Raw genomic sequence first — 16,660 nt, 5'->3', positions numbered from 1 at the left:
AATTTTCTACCACATAGTTTTGAAAATATCAAGACTTGAAAATCGTCTTTTTGTGATATATGCAATTTAAGAAAGACGATTTTAAAGTCTTGATATTTTAAAAACTACGTGGTAGAAAATTAAAATTCTTTCAAATATATGCCATATAAATGTAGTTTAACCAATTAACCAGGAAAAAATATGCGGTTCACTAAATTAAGTTCAAATGCATTTCGTGAAACTACCCCTTTTGCTTACCCGTTCATATATCTATGTTTATTCATGATGGTAAATAATCGAACACGTTTGGGCTTCAGTTTGTTACAATTTAGCTGCCAACTTGTCAAGTAACATCAACATGCTCATCATACGTCTCATTTTTATACAAGTCTGAAATATAAATAGTCATCCAATTTAAATACCCTAAAATGCAACAAAACTAGAATGATCACGCCGAAAAAAGCGTAGCATTGTTAAACTTAAAGAAGGATTTGTAACATGAAATTAAGGGAGACAGTAAAAAAGTGGAAAAGACGTAAAAAGTATCTGATAAATTTAGTAACATCCTCAACAATTAAACTCAATAACCTTATGTAAACAGACGGATACTTGATCGAATTACGAGATCTCCACAGTTATTATGTCTCCATTTACGTGGTTTTTAATTTATAAAATAAAGCTACTTTAAACAATCCTATAAAGCTTTATTGATTAAGCCATGCATTATTTTGAAAGATATTAATATTTATGGTCACAAACTAAGCCTTTAAAAGAATTATGCTTTTTTCTTGAAACTACAATACAAAAACTAATTAGGTGTTTTCTTTTTGAATCTAACTAGAACCAAAGAAAAAAATTCTATGTTTTAGCAGTGTTTTTTGATTCAACAACAACAATTTATATGAAGTAAATTTCCATTCTAAAAGATTATTTATAGAATATAATAGTGATCAAGCAAAAAAAAAAAAATATTTATAGAGTAGCAACTTATTAACCTATCAAATTTATAAAGTTTCAAATACAAGAATAAATATTTTATGGCACTCAATAACATTTTTAAAATTTCGGCAAAACAATGAAAATTTTTTGTTGGCTAAATACCTATAGTTTTATAAATATTTAAAAACATAACAATTAATGTCTTTTCACTGTAAATAATATTTATATGATTTATAACCTTAAAAGTTAAAGTGTACAACAATCTAAATTATTAATTTTTTTATATTTGATCTGGAGTAATTATTAGAAAATAATGGATTAAAATTAGCTCACAAATAGAACGAACTATTTTCAGTAAAATTAATAATTACCTTTTATAAACAAACAAAATAACATGCTTCTAACCAAAAAAAAAAATCATTATCATTATAAATATATACTTATTGGTTAAGTAAATTCTAATGTAGAAGTGAAATAAATGACCGTAACTTGAAAAAAGTACCTACTAATTTTTAAAAAGGGGGGGGGGGGGCGAAAGTGACACTTTTTGAAACCAAAACTAAAAGTCAAAGGAACTCAACCAAAAAAAGAGTTACAGGTCTGACATTTTGCATGGCAGTTGCTTTATAGGGGTACAATATGGAACTGTGAAGAAACGGCGTCGCAACCGCCGAAAACCGCCGAGAAAAGGCAAACAAAATTTCGGCGGAAAACGGCGGTTTTCGGCGGTTGCGCCGCCGTTTCTTCACAGTTCCATATTTTACCCCTATAAAGCAACTGCCATGCAAAATCTCAGACCTGTAACTCTTTTTTTAGTTGAGTTCCTTTGTTGACTTTTAGTTTTGGTTTCAAAAAGTGTCACTTTCGCCCCCCCCCCCCTTTAAAATCAATTTGAACATTTATACATACTCTTCAAATTATAAACAAGGACGACAACATCCATAAGTAGCAAAGCTCAAAATTATGGATGGTTATGGGAAAAAGTTAACTAGATTGCAGGGTCATAAAAATAATCATTAAACTTGGTGAAAATTTTGTAGAATGTGAACTTATTTATTCCCTGAAAATTTCAGCCATCTATCTTGAAAGGGAGTTGAGAAAATCACAAAAACTTAAAAATCTAGGAATCAATCTAGCACCCCGATTATTTGGTAAATCTTGGTGAAACTTCGTTGAAAACTCCTAAAGATTTCAGCTGTCTATCTTGATTAGGGGCCGAGAAAATCACGTTTCCCCTAAAGCGTTACGGACGGACGGACAGACGGACGGACAGGCAAAGTGAACTATAGAGCAGCTTCGCTACTAAAAACAAAAAAATATAAAATAAAGAACATAGTATTGCACCCGCATGGAACTGCACCCATATAACCAAGGTTAAATTAGTTAAATTTTGATCCGGTTAAGTAGGGTTATAAAAGATTGATAAAGTTTAGCCCAACCTGAATTCTAAAGCAAGGTTCTTTCCTTGTTAGATCTGATCTAGTATGTTGTGGATGAAATTACAATGGAATGATAAAAATATTAATTAAAATCTATCACAGAAAATAAAACTTGTACCTACTTGATTATATTTGACATAAGCTCAATCAAAAACTTAATTATAATATTGCGTTTTATCTATATACAAAATATTGCTAATAAAACATAACAATACATACTAAGTATATTAGTAATTGCAACTAACTAAACTTTTAAATAGCTGACTAAGTGTTACGTAATTACAATCAAACCAACCAAATCATTCAAATGATTTTAATGTTTAGTTTACAATATTGGAGTATGGTCCCTTTAGTGGCAACGCCTCGTAAGGGGCGTTTCGTCGAATTTTCACAGAAGCTTTTGAGGTTATTTTTAGGTTAGGTTAGATAATTGCCCAGCAGGGTTGTGCAATTGAGCCCGCAGGGTTAGAGCCCACCGAAATAGGAGAAAAGCTGCTGTGCAAATAAGACAAAAGGCCCATTAAGAGGCGCTGCCTAGAAAGGGACTATACCCAAATATTGATTAGAGATTAAGAAATTAAGAATCTATTACTCAAAATATAAAGATTTGTAAATTACTTATTTTTTTTGCTGTTTCTTGTTTGTTAAGCAACTAACCAAATTTTTGAATGTTTAAGTGATTAAAATAGACCAAAACATTCTAGAGACACAATTTTGGTAATGCTGTAGCATGACTCATCAAAGTACACTGACACATCTTCATAGAGGGGATGGGGATGGAGTGGGTGAAAAGAAGGGGATATATTTTTCAGGATAATTTTTCATTCCTCGAATCAATAATTGAACACTTTAACATGGACTTGTTTATGAAATAATCAACAAATATTTTTTTCTTCTTAGATTAGAAAATGGTTATAGAATATACGTGGATATTATGACACTGGAAAAATTGTCGTCAATTTAGGTTGCTATTTCCCTGTTATTCATTGGTCAATCCGTTAGTCTAGTAGGAGAGGAAAACGATGGGGTAAAGGGAGGGGAAGGGGGAGTCGTTATTTTAGCCCAGAGTTCACTTTATTAGAAAACATGATAATCTGATGTAAGATCCAAGTAATAAAAAATCCATTTTTAAAAAGCAGTCTAATATAACTCTGTTTTATAGAAATCTCTCTGTTATGTGTGGCTTCTTTCTATAGGATTAAACATTTAATCAATTTACATTTGGAATCAGGGAATTATAATAATCTTTCATAGAGCAGAGGTGTATTCTTAAAAAAATTAGGGTCGCTGCATCGCTGGTTTTTTTTTAAATTCCCTAAAATCAAAAAATAATCTACAAAATGAAATAAAATCATAGAACCGTTATTAACATAACATTTTTTTATTTTTGTAGATTATTTATGTGACATTGGAAGATTTTAAAATCAATATTACCTTACTAGTGTTGAAGCGACCATAATTTTTATAAAGAATCCACCAGCATTAAAAAACGTACTATGGATTCAAATGGGGTGCGTGGTGCACCTGAATTTTGACCTCTTAAAAACAGAGCTATTTTTATACATAAAATGAATTGTTGAAGAAATTCTAAAGTAAAAAAAACTAATGATCTAAATATAATTATTAAATAAATTAATATCTAATTTAAAAATCAATATCTTGTCTTTTTCATAAATTGTTTTGCAAAAATAAAATTTATAGAATAGTTTATTACAAAATAAGATTAAATGCATTAATCATTTTTAATAATTAAACTGACACTTTCATGTATGTATAGGTATTAAAAAAGATAATTTGTTAAAAAGATTTGCAAAAATTCATTGCAAGTATTTCAGAAAAAAATATCAAAAAATGTAAATTTATTAAGAGGTAATTAAGGTTTTATATAGTGAAGCTTTTTTGTTTAAAAAACTTTTAGTTACAACAAACTGACTATTTTCATATGTAAATTTATTAAATCTTTTAATTAGAGACTATTTTGATAAAATTCCTAATTTCAACGAAGCTTACCTAAACTTAAAGAAAAACTAAAAAAATCAATTAAATGGATTCTGACTAGGTAACCATTTAACTAATACAATGACTTGAAGAAGAGCATTGCTTGTAATTAAAGAAGCTTATCTGTTCTCTAACAAATATTGGTGGATTTTTTCCTTAAGTTGGATACAAGGCACCATATTACAATCTTGAAGCTCAAGATTTGTCATGGGTGAGGTCTGTTTTCGTGTTAACAACCATTCCTTAAAAAACATAAAACTAAATTATAATATCAGCAAAGCCAAAACATACTTGGGAAAAAATTAGATAATGAGCAATGTAGGATGTATTTGCCAGTTAAAATTGAATTAAATATAAAGAAAATTATTTTCATTTATTGTTTATAAGTCAATATAAGGATTTTATTGTAAAATAATGTATCAGAATATGTGGTATGGTAACTTTTTATCAAATAAATTGTCTTTATAAAGCAAACCATTATTATTTTTATGTTACAGTATATAGCTAATTAATGTTTGTTTTTTAGGATGTATTGTAGTGCAAGAGGCAAATATGTATTAAATATTTAGTAATCTTTTGAAGAAAAGTTGTAGCATATTTGTTTATGAAGTGAATCAATAATATTCTTTATATTCTCTATTCCTATTTCTTAATTTAACTTTTAAGTAAAATCTTGATATTTATTACAGAGAAAATGTACCATTATTTAAAGCACAACATTTGTTTGAGTGCATAGGTGATTACTAATGTGTTATAGTGTGTGGGGTTGTATTTATCTGTAAAAAGTCAATAAATACATCATATTATCCACTTTATTGTTTCTCTTAACATATATATTTTGTAATCCAAGTTGTCACTTACTGTAGCTTAATGTTGGGATATTAACCCTTTTTTCTGAAGTTCTATAAGCAGTCAGAAATTATTAAAGCTTGTGAATAAAAGTTTAGGCGCCACAGAATATTAGGAATCAGTAAATAAAAAACAGATAAAAATGAAGATATTTTTTTGTTTCAGGCCGTAGAACAGTCAAATTTTACAGACACATCCAATTTATAGAGTAGCTTCGCTACTTAAAATAGAATAAAGACAGAAATGGACATGATTTTAAGCATAGGATACAAATGTTGATGTTTTGAAAATCATACTGTAAGATAATCACAAACCTTAATCGCCATCTCGTCATAGACAAATCCATCCGATAGTTCAACAGGATTCTCCATAATTTCATGAGTTATTGGACACAAGAAATCAGATGGGATGTCGTCATCGTTTGTACATATTTGATTTTGACTAAAAAATAGTTTAATGTAATGAAAAAAATATTAAAAATAATTTAAGAGACAATTGCTATTAACTATAAATTAATCAACTTTGTCTGACCGTCCGTCTGTCAGTCTGTAACGCTTTGGGGAAAAGTGATTTTCTCGACTGCTATTTATGATATATTTCGGTTTTTGAAAATGAGTTTTATACAAGTTTAATGTAAGAAATTGGATTATAAAAGTGTAAATTTTACCTAGATTTAACATTGCCATGTCTCAACCACTGAATATTTTCAAGAATTTTCAAACATTGAGCATTATCATATCCATTTGTTTCTAAATCAGCCTAAAAAACATTAACTATAAAGATTAATAAAAGTTTATTCCTTAATCATAAACTTTAAATAGTTATCTTGGGAAAAATTAAACCAAATAGTTTTCCTGAGCTTAAATAATACTTACCTCTATAGTAAAAATCTTCGATTTCTAAGAGAAAATCTTCGAAATAAAAAGGCTGTACTTACTTTGGAAATAGCTAGTAGTTGAACTCCTGTAATAGTTTCCATATCGCCTCTAATTACGTCTATATTTATGGATTTCAGCCAAGTTTTAACTTCCTGGTTGGACCATTCGGATACAGGTATTCTAAAAATAAAACCTTTTTTACTCATTCTTAGATAATATCTTAAGATATTTTTGCATTAAAGTAAAATAATAACAGTATGTCACTCTGTGGATTAAGATATCACTTAATGCTCTTTTACAGAGAATCTTCTTGTCTTTCCAGGGAAGATTTAAGACTATTTGGGAGGAGGGTCCATCCACTTTATGAAGACTTAATCCCCCCACCCCTAATTAAATGCCCCTAAAGGCCTACTCCACTTGAAATAATTTACCTTTGAAACGTGTTTTGTTGATGAGAATTTCTAAAGTCCAGCCTCCAAACTTTACAAATATTCTCACTGGTTGTAACAAAAATGGAGTTGTGTACAGAAAATGCGCAACTGGTCACGTATCTCTCGTGTGAATCCAATACAAACAAACACCTGAACATTTAATATTTAATGGATGTGTTATCAAAGGCAGGGCAAAGAAGTCTCGTTTTGTAACCTTATTCAAAACAAAAAATAACGCTGATTTCTTCTATACGAAATTCAAGTTTTCGGTGTTTTCTGAGTTTTGGATTAGGTTTTTAAGTTACTCATATAGCCCCTCCCCATACCTTCACCCCTAAACCCACTTTGTCTAATATTTGTGAATGAGCCCACTTGCCTGTAGGTTTTAGTATCCCAAATTCTTGCAGTCCTATCGCCTGCAGTGGAGCCCATAAATTCTCCTTTCTCAGAAAATCTAATGTTCATTATACTACTTCCATGGTCTTTTAAAGCGTATCGTACCTAATAAACAAAGAAAATTACGCTATTTAATATTAAAGCTTTTTGAAAAATCTAACATAGAATTATGAAAAAAAAGTTATTGAATCAAACAATGAAAGGAAACAAGCAAACCTTGAAATATAAGATAGGCCAATAATATTCAGGTGGTCAGATTTCGGATCCAAAAAACGGCATTTTGACGAGAATTGATGAAGTGTTTATATAATGTTAAGTGTTCTTATACCTTTAGCGTTGCGGTTTGTGACTCCAAAGTCCATATTTTTATAACAGAATCAGTACCACCAGAGGCAAGGGTTACCCGGTGATTTTGGTCATCTGTGGACTCTGCAGGTACAGGTTGGAATGCAGCACATGTTATACCTAGAATAGATATAATAATATTTTTTATTGCTGAGAAAGAATTTAGGAAAATATAAAATCCTATTATATGAAGTAGTAAGATTTTCTTTATGTCACTTAATATCTCGCTAGCAACCAGGGATAAGGGATGGGAAACGTAGGAAAATATTATTTCAGGCCTATTTCAAGCCTAGGCCTATTTCTAGCCTAATAAACCAGTTTTGGGATAGCGCAGTGGTTCGTATAAAATGCTAATGAAAAAGCTGTGTGTGTGTGTGTAGATAAAGTATAGAATCAAATTCAGGTAGCTAGCTTAAAGTAAAAAACATAACTTTTTATAAACCTATATATTAATGGCTTTTGTTAAAATGAATTTTTTTCTCTCCCAAAATTTTTTATCTTTTACTTTGGTAATTTGAACTGTCAGAAAGCTATCGTTGGGTTTCCCTCAGACAGATTTTAGTTTGTATTATTTGCATTTTTATTAATGAGTAAAAATTTTATTTGAAAATTTCATTGCTAATTAAAATTCAAAATAAATAAATAAATATGCACTTGGGTAACATTCTATCAAGTTCTTTGGATACTATACTGGATATAATGTAATCTGTACTGTGTTGTATTGTACAAAAATTAGGGTGAAGGTGTTGTATCAATTCCGTAATAAATTTTTAAAATTCAAAATACAACATCTAATTTATAAACTACCAAATGAAAATTCGTAGCTACCTTCTTTCCAAAAAAATAATCCCGTTATTTTTGTTTTTTCTATGTGGCCCTTTTTTAATGTTTAACTCTAAGCAGATTTAATAATTAAACTAATGTGATCTAACACCATTTATATTTATTTTTTCGTAGCAGACGAAATCATTATTTTTTCGAGAATTGTCTGCTTCTAAAATTTCCGCCATCTGTGATTTGGGCTTGTTTTGTATCAACCAATCACCATTTGGCTCCGCCAATTGGTGATTGGTTGATACAAAACAAGCCCAAATCACAGAACACTATTGGTTTAGAGCGGTAGCCAATATGAGCCGTCCGCCAGTAAGGTCATTAAATTAGGCAAATGGTAAAAGTTGCATGATCCCTTTCAAAACCAGGCCGAGACCTAATTTATGGCCAGGTTTCCTATCCCTTATCCCTGCTAGCAACAAAACAGATCGAGCTCTCCATTAGGAGGAACCGTTAGTATTACACAATGTTTAATTCCTTTGTCCGTTTTCCCCTAAATAACTGCTTTAGTTTGTTTGAATGGATTTTTGCATACCTAAGTCATGAACCTCTTCTATACTATTGAGTTTGCCAGGAGGCCACTGGTTCAGGTCCCACACTTTTAAGGATTCATCAGAAGATCCAGAAATAAGAACAGATGAGTCGGGAGAGATATCCAGTGCAAACACTGTATTTTCATGACCTGAAAAATTATTACAAAATAAATTAGAACTCTAAAATTACCCAGAGTATCTAAATATTAAAAATCAAGAATCGTAAGTAAAAGCTTCTAGAAAGATTAAGACCAATTTTATTCAACCAATTTTATAAATATTTTAAAACACACATCTAATCTTTGACCCATGACTTAATGCATTAACAATAAAATCTTGAATTGGTGTGTCCCTACCTTTAATATTTAGATAATGAACCACTGGATGAATTTTCCAGATATGAATAAGGTCATCATCCCCGCCTGCCACTAAAATATTGTTATCAGCAGATACTTGTACCACGCGGAATCCAATCTAAAATAGATATATTGGTACCAACGAACAATTAGGTAAGTATATATGCTCTTGCTCCTAGGAACTTTTTAAAAATAGATATACTTTCATAAATAATGTAAATCATAGAACCGCTCATTTCAAACATTTCTACTAAATTATTAAGTAGTTTTGTCGACACTAACCCCTATGGATTTTTTTTTTTCAAAGTAGAGCCCAATGCTCCAGCGGTTGTGAAGATCTTTGTCTTAGATTAGATATACAAACGATAAATAGATGTACTGTACATCATACTACTTAATTTGTATCATGTCTAATACATTTGCACAATAAAATAATTTTTATTTAAAAAAAAAACAACAAATAAACCTGTTTTGGATTCTGGAGCCTGTTTAAAAGTTGGCCTGTTTCAACATTCCACAAAATGACGTCACCATCCAAGGAACCTGAGACTAGCAAACCTAATTGCAAAACATGAAAATAAGAAAAATTGATGGAAAAATTTTGTCCCTTTAGATATCGCTAAGCACTGTTAACCGATTAGGGTTATTAGGAAGCTTCGCATAGGTTTCGGGTTGTTTTTTGCTATTTTACTGACCCTCTCCTCTAGGTTCACCAGGTACAGCCGCTAGTTTTAACAAATTGAAGTAAAAGAATGTGGGTTAAGTTAAAAGGAATTATTTAAACCCAATCGTCTGTTTGTGTGTTCTATACCCTAAACTTATATGATGTATAAAAAAAATATCTCACCAGATTTAGAAAATCTCAAGGAGTAGACCGAGTAGGTATGTCCTTTCAATGGAGAGGATGGATGCTCCTCTATAGTGACTGTTTCTCCAGCTGGGACTATACTCCATAAAGTTATTAAGGTACCCGTTGAACCAATAGCTGAAATAGTATAATTATAAATCTTTTTCTACTTTTTTTTAACTACACTATTTAGCAAATACTAGTATTAAGGTTCAAGTACTAGATTGGCGGACATAAATATATATTTTATCTATAGATATCAAATTCTTTTCAAAACTATAAATTCTATTTTAAAAATTTTATGATTCTACATTCTATAAATGCAAAATTATTTTTTTACTATTTAGCAATCACATTTTGAAATTGGAAAATTTAAAAAAATGCAAAGATTTAAAAAATATATATCTGTGTTACTGTTTACCTATTACATTATTATGAATATCACAAGTTGTAACATCAGAGGCACTTCCACATGGTGTTAGTTTCTTTACAAGCTCTATCTTCTTTCTGTTGAATATTTTTACTTTATTTGTCTGATTTGTACACCTTATACTACAGTCCTTAAAGTATTTGATGCCTATCTGAAGGTTCTGAATAATATAGTTAACGGCTGAATAATATGGCTCTTACAATTTCGCTTCTTAGAATTCATGGAAAGTTTTAAAATCATTTTGAGGTATGGTAAATACTCCCAGAAATCACCCCTAAAAGACTTCCCCCCCCCCCATTTTTAAAGTGTCTCAAGAAGCCTATAGATTACACCTAAATAACTCTCCCACTTTTTAAAAATCAATGCCTATAGAAATGCAGCCAATGCAATAGTATTACAAAGATATAGTACTTAAATTCTAGCTAAAGTGTACCTCATAAATATTATAAGTTATAATTTATTCAATATTCCTATCCTGTTCATGGTTAACTGGTGGTTAAATTTCTCTTCAGAAAAGCTCTTTTCATACTTTTCTTCAATATTACTGAATATTCCCAGGTTGGAATCCTTGCACCAAACTTGCAGGTATTTAGAGGTAGCCATTAGAATACTTCCTGTTTTGTCAAATACGCAGGAAGTTACATATCTCGAAAATCCTTTAATAATATAGACTATAGAGCTATTTAATAGCGAAATGTATTTCTAAAATACAAGTGGCCGCGCCCCTATCATCTTGGGGATCTATATTCGAAGGGATGTGGAAGGGCAGAAAAATAGTCTAAATAAAACCATACCCAGACTTATTTATGAAATAAATAGCCTGTAACCATCTCAGGACCCTTTAGAAGCTTCACTGTAAAGAAGAACCATATCAGATTATTGGTTGCGAGATCCTTCGTTACAGACAAAATAAGCTTACTACTTTATATGATAGTAAAAGTAAATTAAGTATTTTTAGGGTAAATAATTTTGTATGATACCTTCAATTGTTTTAATACATTCTAAACCAGGATAAGTCCAAATTTTGACACATTTATCACCCCCTGTTGTCGCCAAGGTATCACCCTGAAATTGAATATTTTTGTAAAACAAAAAAAATGATGACAACATCTAAAATAAGCGAAGCACAAAGAAATCGTGGATGGACAAACGTACAAAGTGAGTTATAAAGATGAGTGGTCACACAAAAGAAAAGGAGTTAAAATGTCACTATGGAATAGAGAATAAAATCAAAAATATCTAAAAAATAAATTTATTTGTGAGCGACAAACTGAAGGACCAAGTAGGTAAATTAAAATTGTTAACTGGATGTTATTTCGTAAAAAAATAAGCAGTATATATATCATAAATACCAGCAGAGAAAATCACATTTCCCCATAGAATTACAGACTAACTGAAGGACGGTGAGATGCAGTGAATTTAAGAGCAGCTTCGAAAATAAAAATTGATAGTAATATACAAAGATTATTAAAAAATATTAACTAACAAGGATGACAACATCCATAAATGCGAAGCTCTGAAATGGAAGGACAAACGAACATTAACACTTGTAGATTGTCAGAACTGAATTAGCATAATATTAATGCATCAGTACAAACAATATTTTTAGAAAATTTGTTGCAAAACTGCATAAATAGATGATACTGTTTAAGGACATACTTACATTTTTGGGACTTGTTTATAGAGATGCTTCGCTTGTAACATTGTACCTTGTTGTAATAGGAATCAGTTTTTAAAAAATCAGAAGAATCGGATAAATTTAACATACAAAAATTTGTTGTCAAAAAAGTTAAAAATCGACATGTTTAAAATGGACGTACGGACATTCTGGTATTGTTTATAGAGTTGCTACGCTTTCTTAATTGTACCTAACTACTATAGGAATCATCATGCAAAGTTTGGAATCGATAGGACAATTCTAACCTGTTTAAATTAACGAAAAGAGCTAACTCTCTGTGATGGACGTACGGACGGACCGACCCTAATTATAGAAAAGCTTCGCTTTTAAAAACGACAAAAAATCCGGGAATGGTAGAATTTACCTTTGGACTAAACTTGACACACATAGCATTTCCAACATGAGCAAAACTTTCTGCTATACTCTGTATTACGTTTTTACTACCTAAGTAAATAATCAAGTAAAATTGGTATAAATAAAACACATTAAAAGATATAAATATTTGTTGTTATATAATAAAAAAAAACTTTATTTTGCTTTACTTTAAAAATAAAGTTATAAAGCTCAAAAATGTAAACAAAATATACGTAATTAAGTAAGGCATAAAAAAAGGCCATGAAATCTTAAAAACTGACCAATTTCAATATTCCAAAGTTTTACTAGTCCATCGCTACCACAACTTGCAAGGGAATAAAAGGATGTTAGGGCAGTCTGAAAAAATGAAATGTTTGTTTTCTGAAAGGAACAGTAAAATGAGAAAATTTTCTAAATTAATAAAAATGTTTAGGTACCTTAGAAGTTTCTGGGCTGAAATCAACACACATAACTCCTGACAAAAAAATAACCATATTATACATTCTCTAGATGCCAACTTTTATAACCGTGCTGAAAATTGTCTTATAAAACTGTTCCAAGTGCGTTTAAATGCAATTTTAATTTCGCACTAGCAAGCAATATTGACAAATATCGAAAATTGCTCTTGACAAAAATATAATGAAACGTACTAATATCTATTAGAAAAGTTAAAAAGATTGGAAATTGTATAAATCAATTGTTTTGTCTGTGTTGCAATCTCCACAGGGAGGGAGAAGACAATGAATATAAATTATATTGGCAATCCAAGGTTTTAATTGCGTTCTATCATTTATTGGCTTTAACAACTTTTGATATTTAAAAAATCTTGAATCAAACTTTTCAATCAAAAATTTAAATCTATTGCAGGGATAATCTCATTTATCATAATTTATATTAAATTATCGCCCATTGTCTTATTACTTTAGATCCTATTATTGTTATTATTTTAGTTATCAGATATAAAAGACAATGGACGTTAAATTGATTTACTCGCTCAATTATTAAGTATAAAAGTACCCCTCGCGAAAATTTAAACTAGTTGGTGGAAAACTTTGGACACTTCTAGTTTGTCAAAATTAAAAGATTAAATAAAATAAAGCTATGTTCTGACATATAGTAAGATACATTTAGGAATATACATATAGTTAGATAGATACATTTACCCAGAGATCTAAAAGGATAAGACAATGGCCAATAAATTAATGTACATCCCCTTTAAATTTTGTAGATTACAATTAATGGTTGAAAAAATTCAATAAAAGCCATCGAATAAGAAAAATTTAGTATTGACTTTTCGGACTATTGTTATAAACAACTCAATGTCCCCTGCCTCCCTATATTTACCTAAGTCATGAGCTTCCATAACTGCAAATAACAAAGTATGGTGATGAATTTGACTCGACCAACCAAATAATTTTCCATTGAGATCAGTACTAAAATAAAATGAACAATAATGAGGTTTGAAAAAAGTTTTATTTTAAACAGAAAGAATAACAGAATCAGGTAATGTTATATGCAAGGATCTAAAGGGATTATACAATGACCGATAAATTGATGTACATCACAAATGATTATACACAAAAATTACTCCTTCTGTAGTTTGCAATCAGTGGGTGAAACGTTTGGTTACTCAACTAATTATACCAACCAATCAAATTCATTAATAGTCCCCAAAGGTTTTTAGCTAGCAAAAAAATGTTATTATAAGACTTTGGGGACTAGTGTAATATACAGCCCAATGTCCCCTCCCTCCGTGTTTAATAAGGCACCTGAAAAAATATCTGGATCTGATAAGCTAACCTGACTAAGATACTGCCATCAGGAGAATAACAAACAGAATTTACTGTGGCTTCGTGGTCAGATATACTTCGGACAAGTTCCTTGAATACAAAGTCAGATAATAAATGTGGACAAAAAGTAACTGACATCATGCAAAGACGTGTTTAGCGAAGCAAAAAAAGAGTAGGTAGGTACATCAATCTTGGGATGAAAATATAACGTTTTTAATAGGGTTGGCAATCCGTATCCGGATCCGGAATCCGCCCAATTTTTGATCAATTTAGGAATCCGAATCCGGAATCCGTTTTTTAATAGCGGATTCGGATTTTTAATTGGTAGGCTAAAATTGGTGTCTTGAGTTTTTTCTTTCAACATCCGTTTTTTGAAGGCAAAGATTACCTATCATCATTATATATAAAATCTTTTAAAATATGGTTCGATTCTCGGAATTGATTTATAAAGAACACCAAGAACATTAACTTTTAGGACATATGTAGCACTTATTTTTTAAAAAAATTTTAAAAAGCCTTTTAAAATATTGCTAGAATCCGGAATCCGAATCCGGAATCCGCCAAAAATAAGAATCCGTAATCCGCGGGAATCCGCCATTTTTGTTGACGGATTCATGTAAGAATCCGAATCCGGTCCAAAAATTTGACGGATTGCCATCCCTACCTAGTTTTTAATCACCTTTGTGGAAACATTCCAGATATGAACTTTATCATCATCACCTCCTGAAATTACAAGACAAAATAAAACTATAAATAGTTTTCATGAAAAATATGCTTTTAAAAATGAAAAAGTTCCATTTTTTTTCATATAAGGCAAATTTTAAACACAAGACAAACAGACATCTTTTATTACGCTACAGATGTTTTCATTCAGCATAAGAAGTAAATACATTTCATGTTCACATTTTATGTTTTCAAAGTTTTAAAACCTTTCAAGTATATGTATAGGAAGTTAAAGCTATTAAGTTATAAATAAGTGAGCATGTTAGATAATCTATTTATGTAACAAATTCTCAGTGTACATAAATATTATGATGAGTTACCTGTGGCAAAGAAGGCTGAATCTGGTGATAAGGCACAAGTTCTAAAGCTGAAGCCAGAAGGTGAATACGCAGATAAGAGCTTCTCCCCTACATTTAAAAAAGTGGTTTGTTCTTTGAATTTATGCATAAATATTAACTAAATGTCTATGTGATTTCTCATAACAGGATTAAAAGAGTTATTAAATAAAAGTTATTATTATTATTAGGTATATAAAAGTAGATAGGTATAAAAAATTATATGCCAAAAATAATGTAATAGAGGTTTAAACATTGATTAGACATTTATTTACCTGTTTTGACATCCCAGAGAACGGCACTTCCATCTGTGGAAGCAGATGCCAAGATTGTGCCATGTTTTGAAAATCTTACCACGTTCACAGAGTAGCTGTGGCCTTTATTTTTAATTAATGATAAAAAGTAACTTTTGAAAATTGATAACAGCATCTTGCAGAAAAAAATATACAAAATGTAATCTTAGTTACCTTATAATCAATGTGGTATCAAAATACATGAATAAACCAATTCTCTTAATTCTTATTTAAAAGCAAACCAACTTGCAGAATTTAATTATGTCTCTATTTGACTTGTGAAAAAGAAAAGAGCAATAATGGTTAAACTTACGATAAAATATGATTTATAACTACAGTATACGTTACGAAAAATGACCGGTTTTTAAAATGGTCTAGCCCCCCCTGTAATGAAGATGTAACCCTATTTTTTGCGTGTGCTCTTTATATACATGTATGATGGTGTTTGTATCAGTCAATTATATAATTGTATACTGTAGATGCGTAATTTTACATACATAAAGTATGAAGATAATTCCAAAACTATCAGTTAGTGTATTTTATACCTGTTAAAGGTGATTGAGGTAGAGACACCAAGCCATCTTTGCTTAATCTCCAAAGTTTAATGGTCCTATATAAATTAATTTTATTAGATTATATCATTAAATCCATTTAAATGAAGTTTGTAGTGTTTTCATGATTATACAAACATTTCCTACATAAAAATTGATCAGATTGTTATTTACATTTTATCTGGGAACCTTTCGTGAAAATCCATTACTATTTTAAATTGTCTCTGGGTGCTTTTTTTTTATAATTCCTTCTCCCCCCGGCCCCCCCTCAAGAATGAAATTCATGGTAAGGACATATATAATATATATCTGTTTTTTGGTATACATAGGGAACAGAAATTTAAATTTATATATTGTTATAATTACCTGTCACTAGAACAAGTTGCTACAACGCCAGTCTTTGAAATATCACAGCTATTTATGTCAAGTTGGTGGGGACTCGAACTGAACACTTTTTCAGCATTTTCCCACATTTAAGGCATGTCTGTAATAATTTTTCATCATTAAATATCTTTGAAAATATGAGGTCTTATAATATCAATTTTAGTGGACAAAACATTATCTTAAAGTACAATTTTGTTATCTTTAATTTATTTGTAAAGTATCTTCTTCACTATTATGGAATAATAATAACAGAAATCAGCTGATTTATACATTCTCTCACATTATAACAAAAATATACAAA

General features: G+C 30.3%; 2 protein-coding genes across 7 annotated transcripts in view; both read right to left on the bottom strand.

Moving 5' to 3' along the window:
- The window catches only part of LOC145325976 (alpha-1,3-mannosyl-glycoprotein 4-beta-N-acetylglucosaminyltransferase A-like), a 44,162-nt gene extending 43,786 nt beyond the window's left edge, over positions 1-376 (bottom strand). For all 6 annotated transcript variants that reach the window (XR_013881688.1, XR_013881687.1, XR_013881689.1 and 3 more), the window contains exon 1: positions 238-376. Coding sequence is in view for 1 of the 6 variants with exons in the window: in XM_080169023.1 (XP_080025149.1) it covers positions 238-263 (26 nt within the window). In the remaining 5 variants the exon portion in view is untranslated. The remainder of the gene's footprint in view (positions 1-237) is intronic.
- Positions 369-16,480, bottom strand: LOC145325975 (WD repeat, SAM and U-box domain-containing protein 1-like). The gene is made up of 24 exons (XM_080169021.1): positions 16,342-16,480; positions 15,970-16,034; positions 15,407-15,508; positions 15,117-15,203; positions 14,753-14,796; positions 14,084-14,163; positions 13,628-13,716; positions 12,721-12,758; positions 12,565-12,640; positions 12,294-12,373; positions 11,232-11,316; positions 10,732-10,907; positions 10,243-10,333; positions 9,822-9,959; positions 9,441-9,532; positions 8,975-9,092; positions 8,621-8,767; positions 7,238-7,374; positions 6,890-7,014; positions 6,514-6,663; positions 6,142-6,262; positions 5,872-5,963; positions 5,519-5,645; positions 369-4,597 (listed from the first exon to the last, which is right to left on the bottom strand). The coding sequence occupies exons 1-24, from the start codon at positions 16,446-16,448 to the stop codon at positions 4,475-4,477; spliced, it is 2,490 nt and encodes an 829-aa protein (XP_080025147.1). The 5' UTR covers positions 16,449-16,480; the 3' UTR covers positions 369-4,474.
- Between the last annotated feature and the right edge of the window lie 180 nt (positions 16,481-16,660).

Source organism: Acartia tonsa, chromosome 8 (genome assembly GCF_053477335.1).
Source record: "Acartia tonsa isolate MP-2025a chromosome 8, ASM5347733v1, whole genome shotgun sequence".
In the NCBI taxonomy this organism is placed as follows: domain Eukaryota; kingdom Metazoa; phylum Arthropoda; class Copepoda; order Calanoida; family Acartiidae; genus Acartia; species Acartia tonsa.
This window is presented reverse-complemented; position numbering and strand designations above follow the sequence as displayed.

What these genes read in the sequence shown, in the direction of transcription:
- LOC145325975 (XM_080169021.1), bottom strand. Translation starts at nt 16,448, where the DNA reads ATGTGGGAAAATGCTGAAAAAGTGTTCAGTTCGAGTCCCCACCAACTT. An exon ending in TCAGCCCAGAAACTTCTAAG is followed by an intron (nt 12,641 to 12,720) that starts GTACCTAAACAT and finishes TCATTTTTTCAG; the next exon opens with ACTGCCCTAACATCCTTTTA. An exon ending in TTAACCACCAGTTAACCATG is followed by an intron (nt 10,334 to 10,731) that starts AACAGGATAGGA and finishes GTAAAAATATTC; the next exon opens with AACAGAAAGAAGATAGAGCT.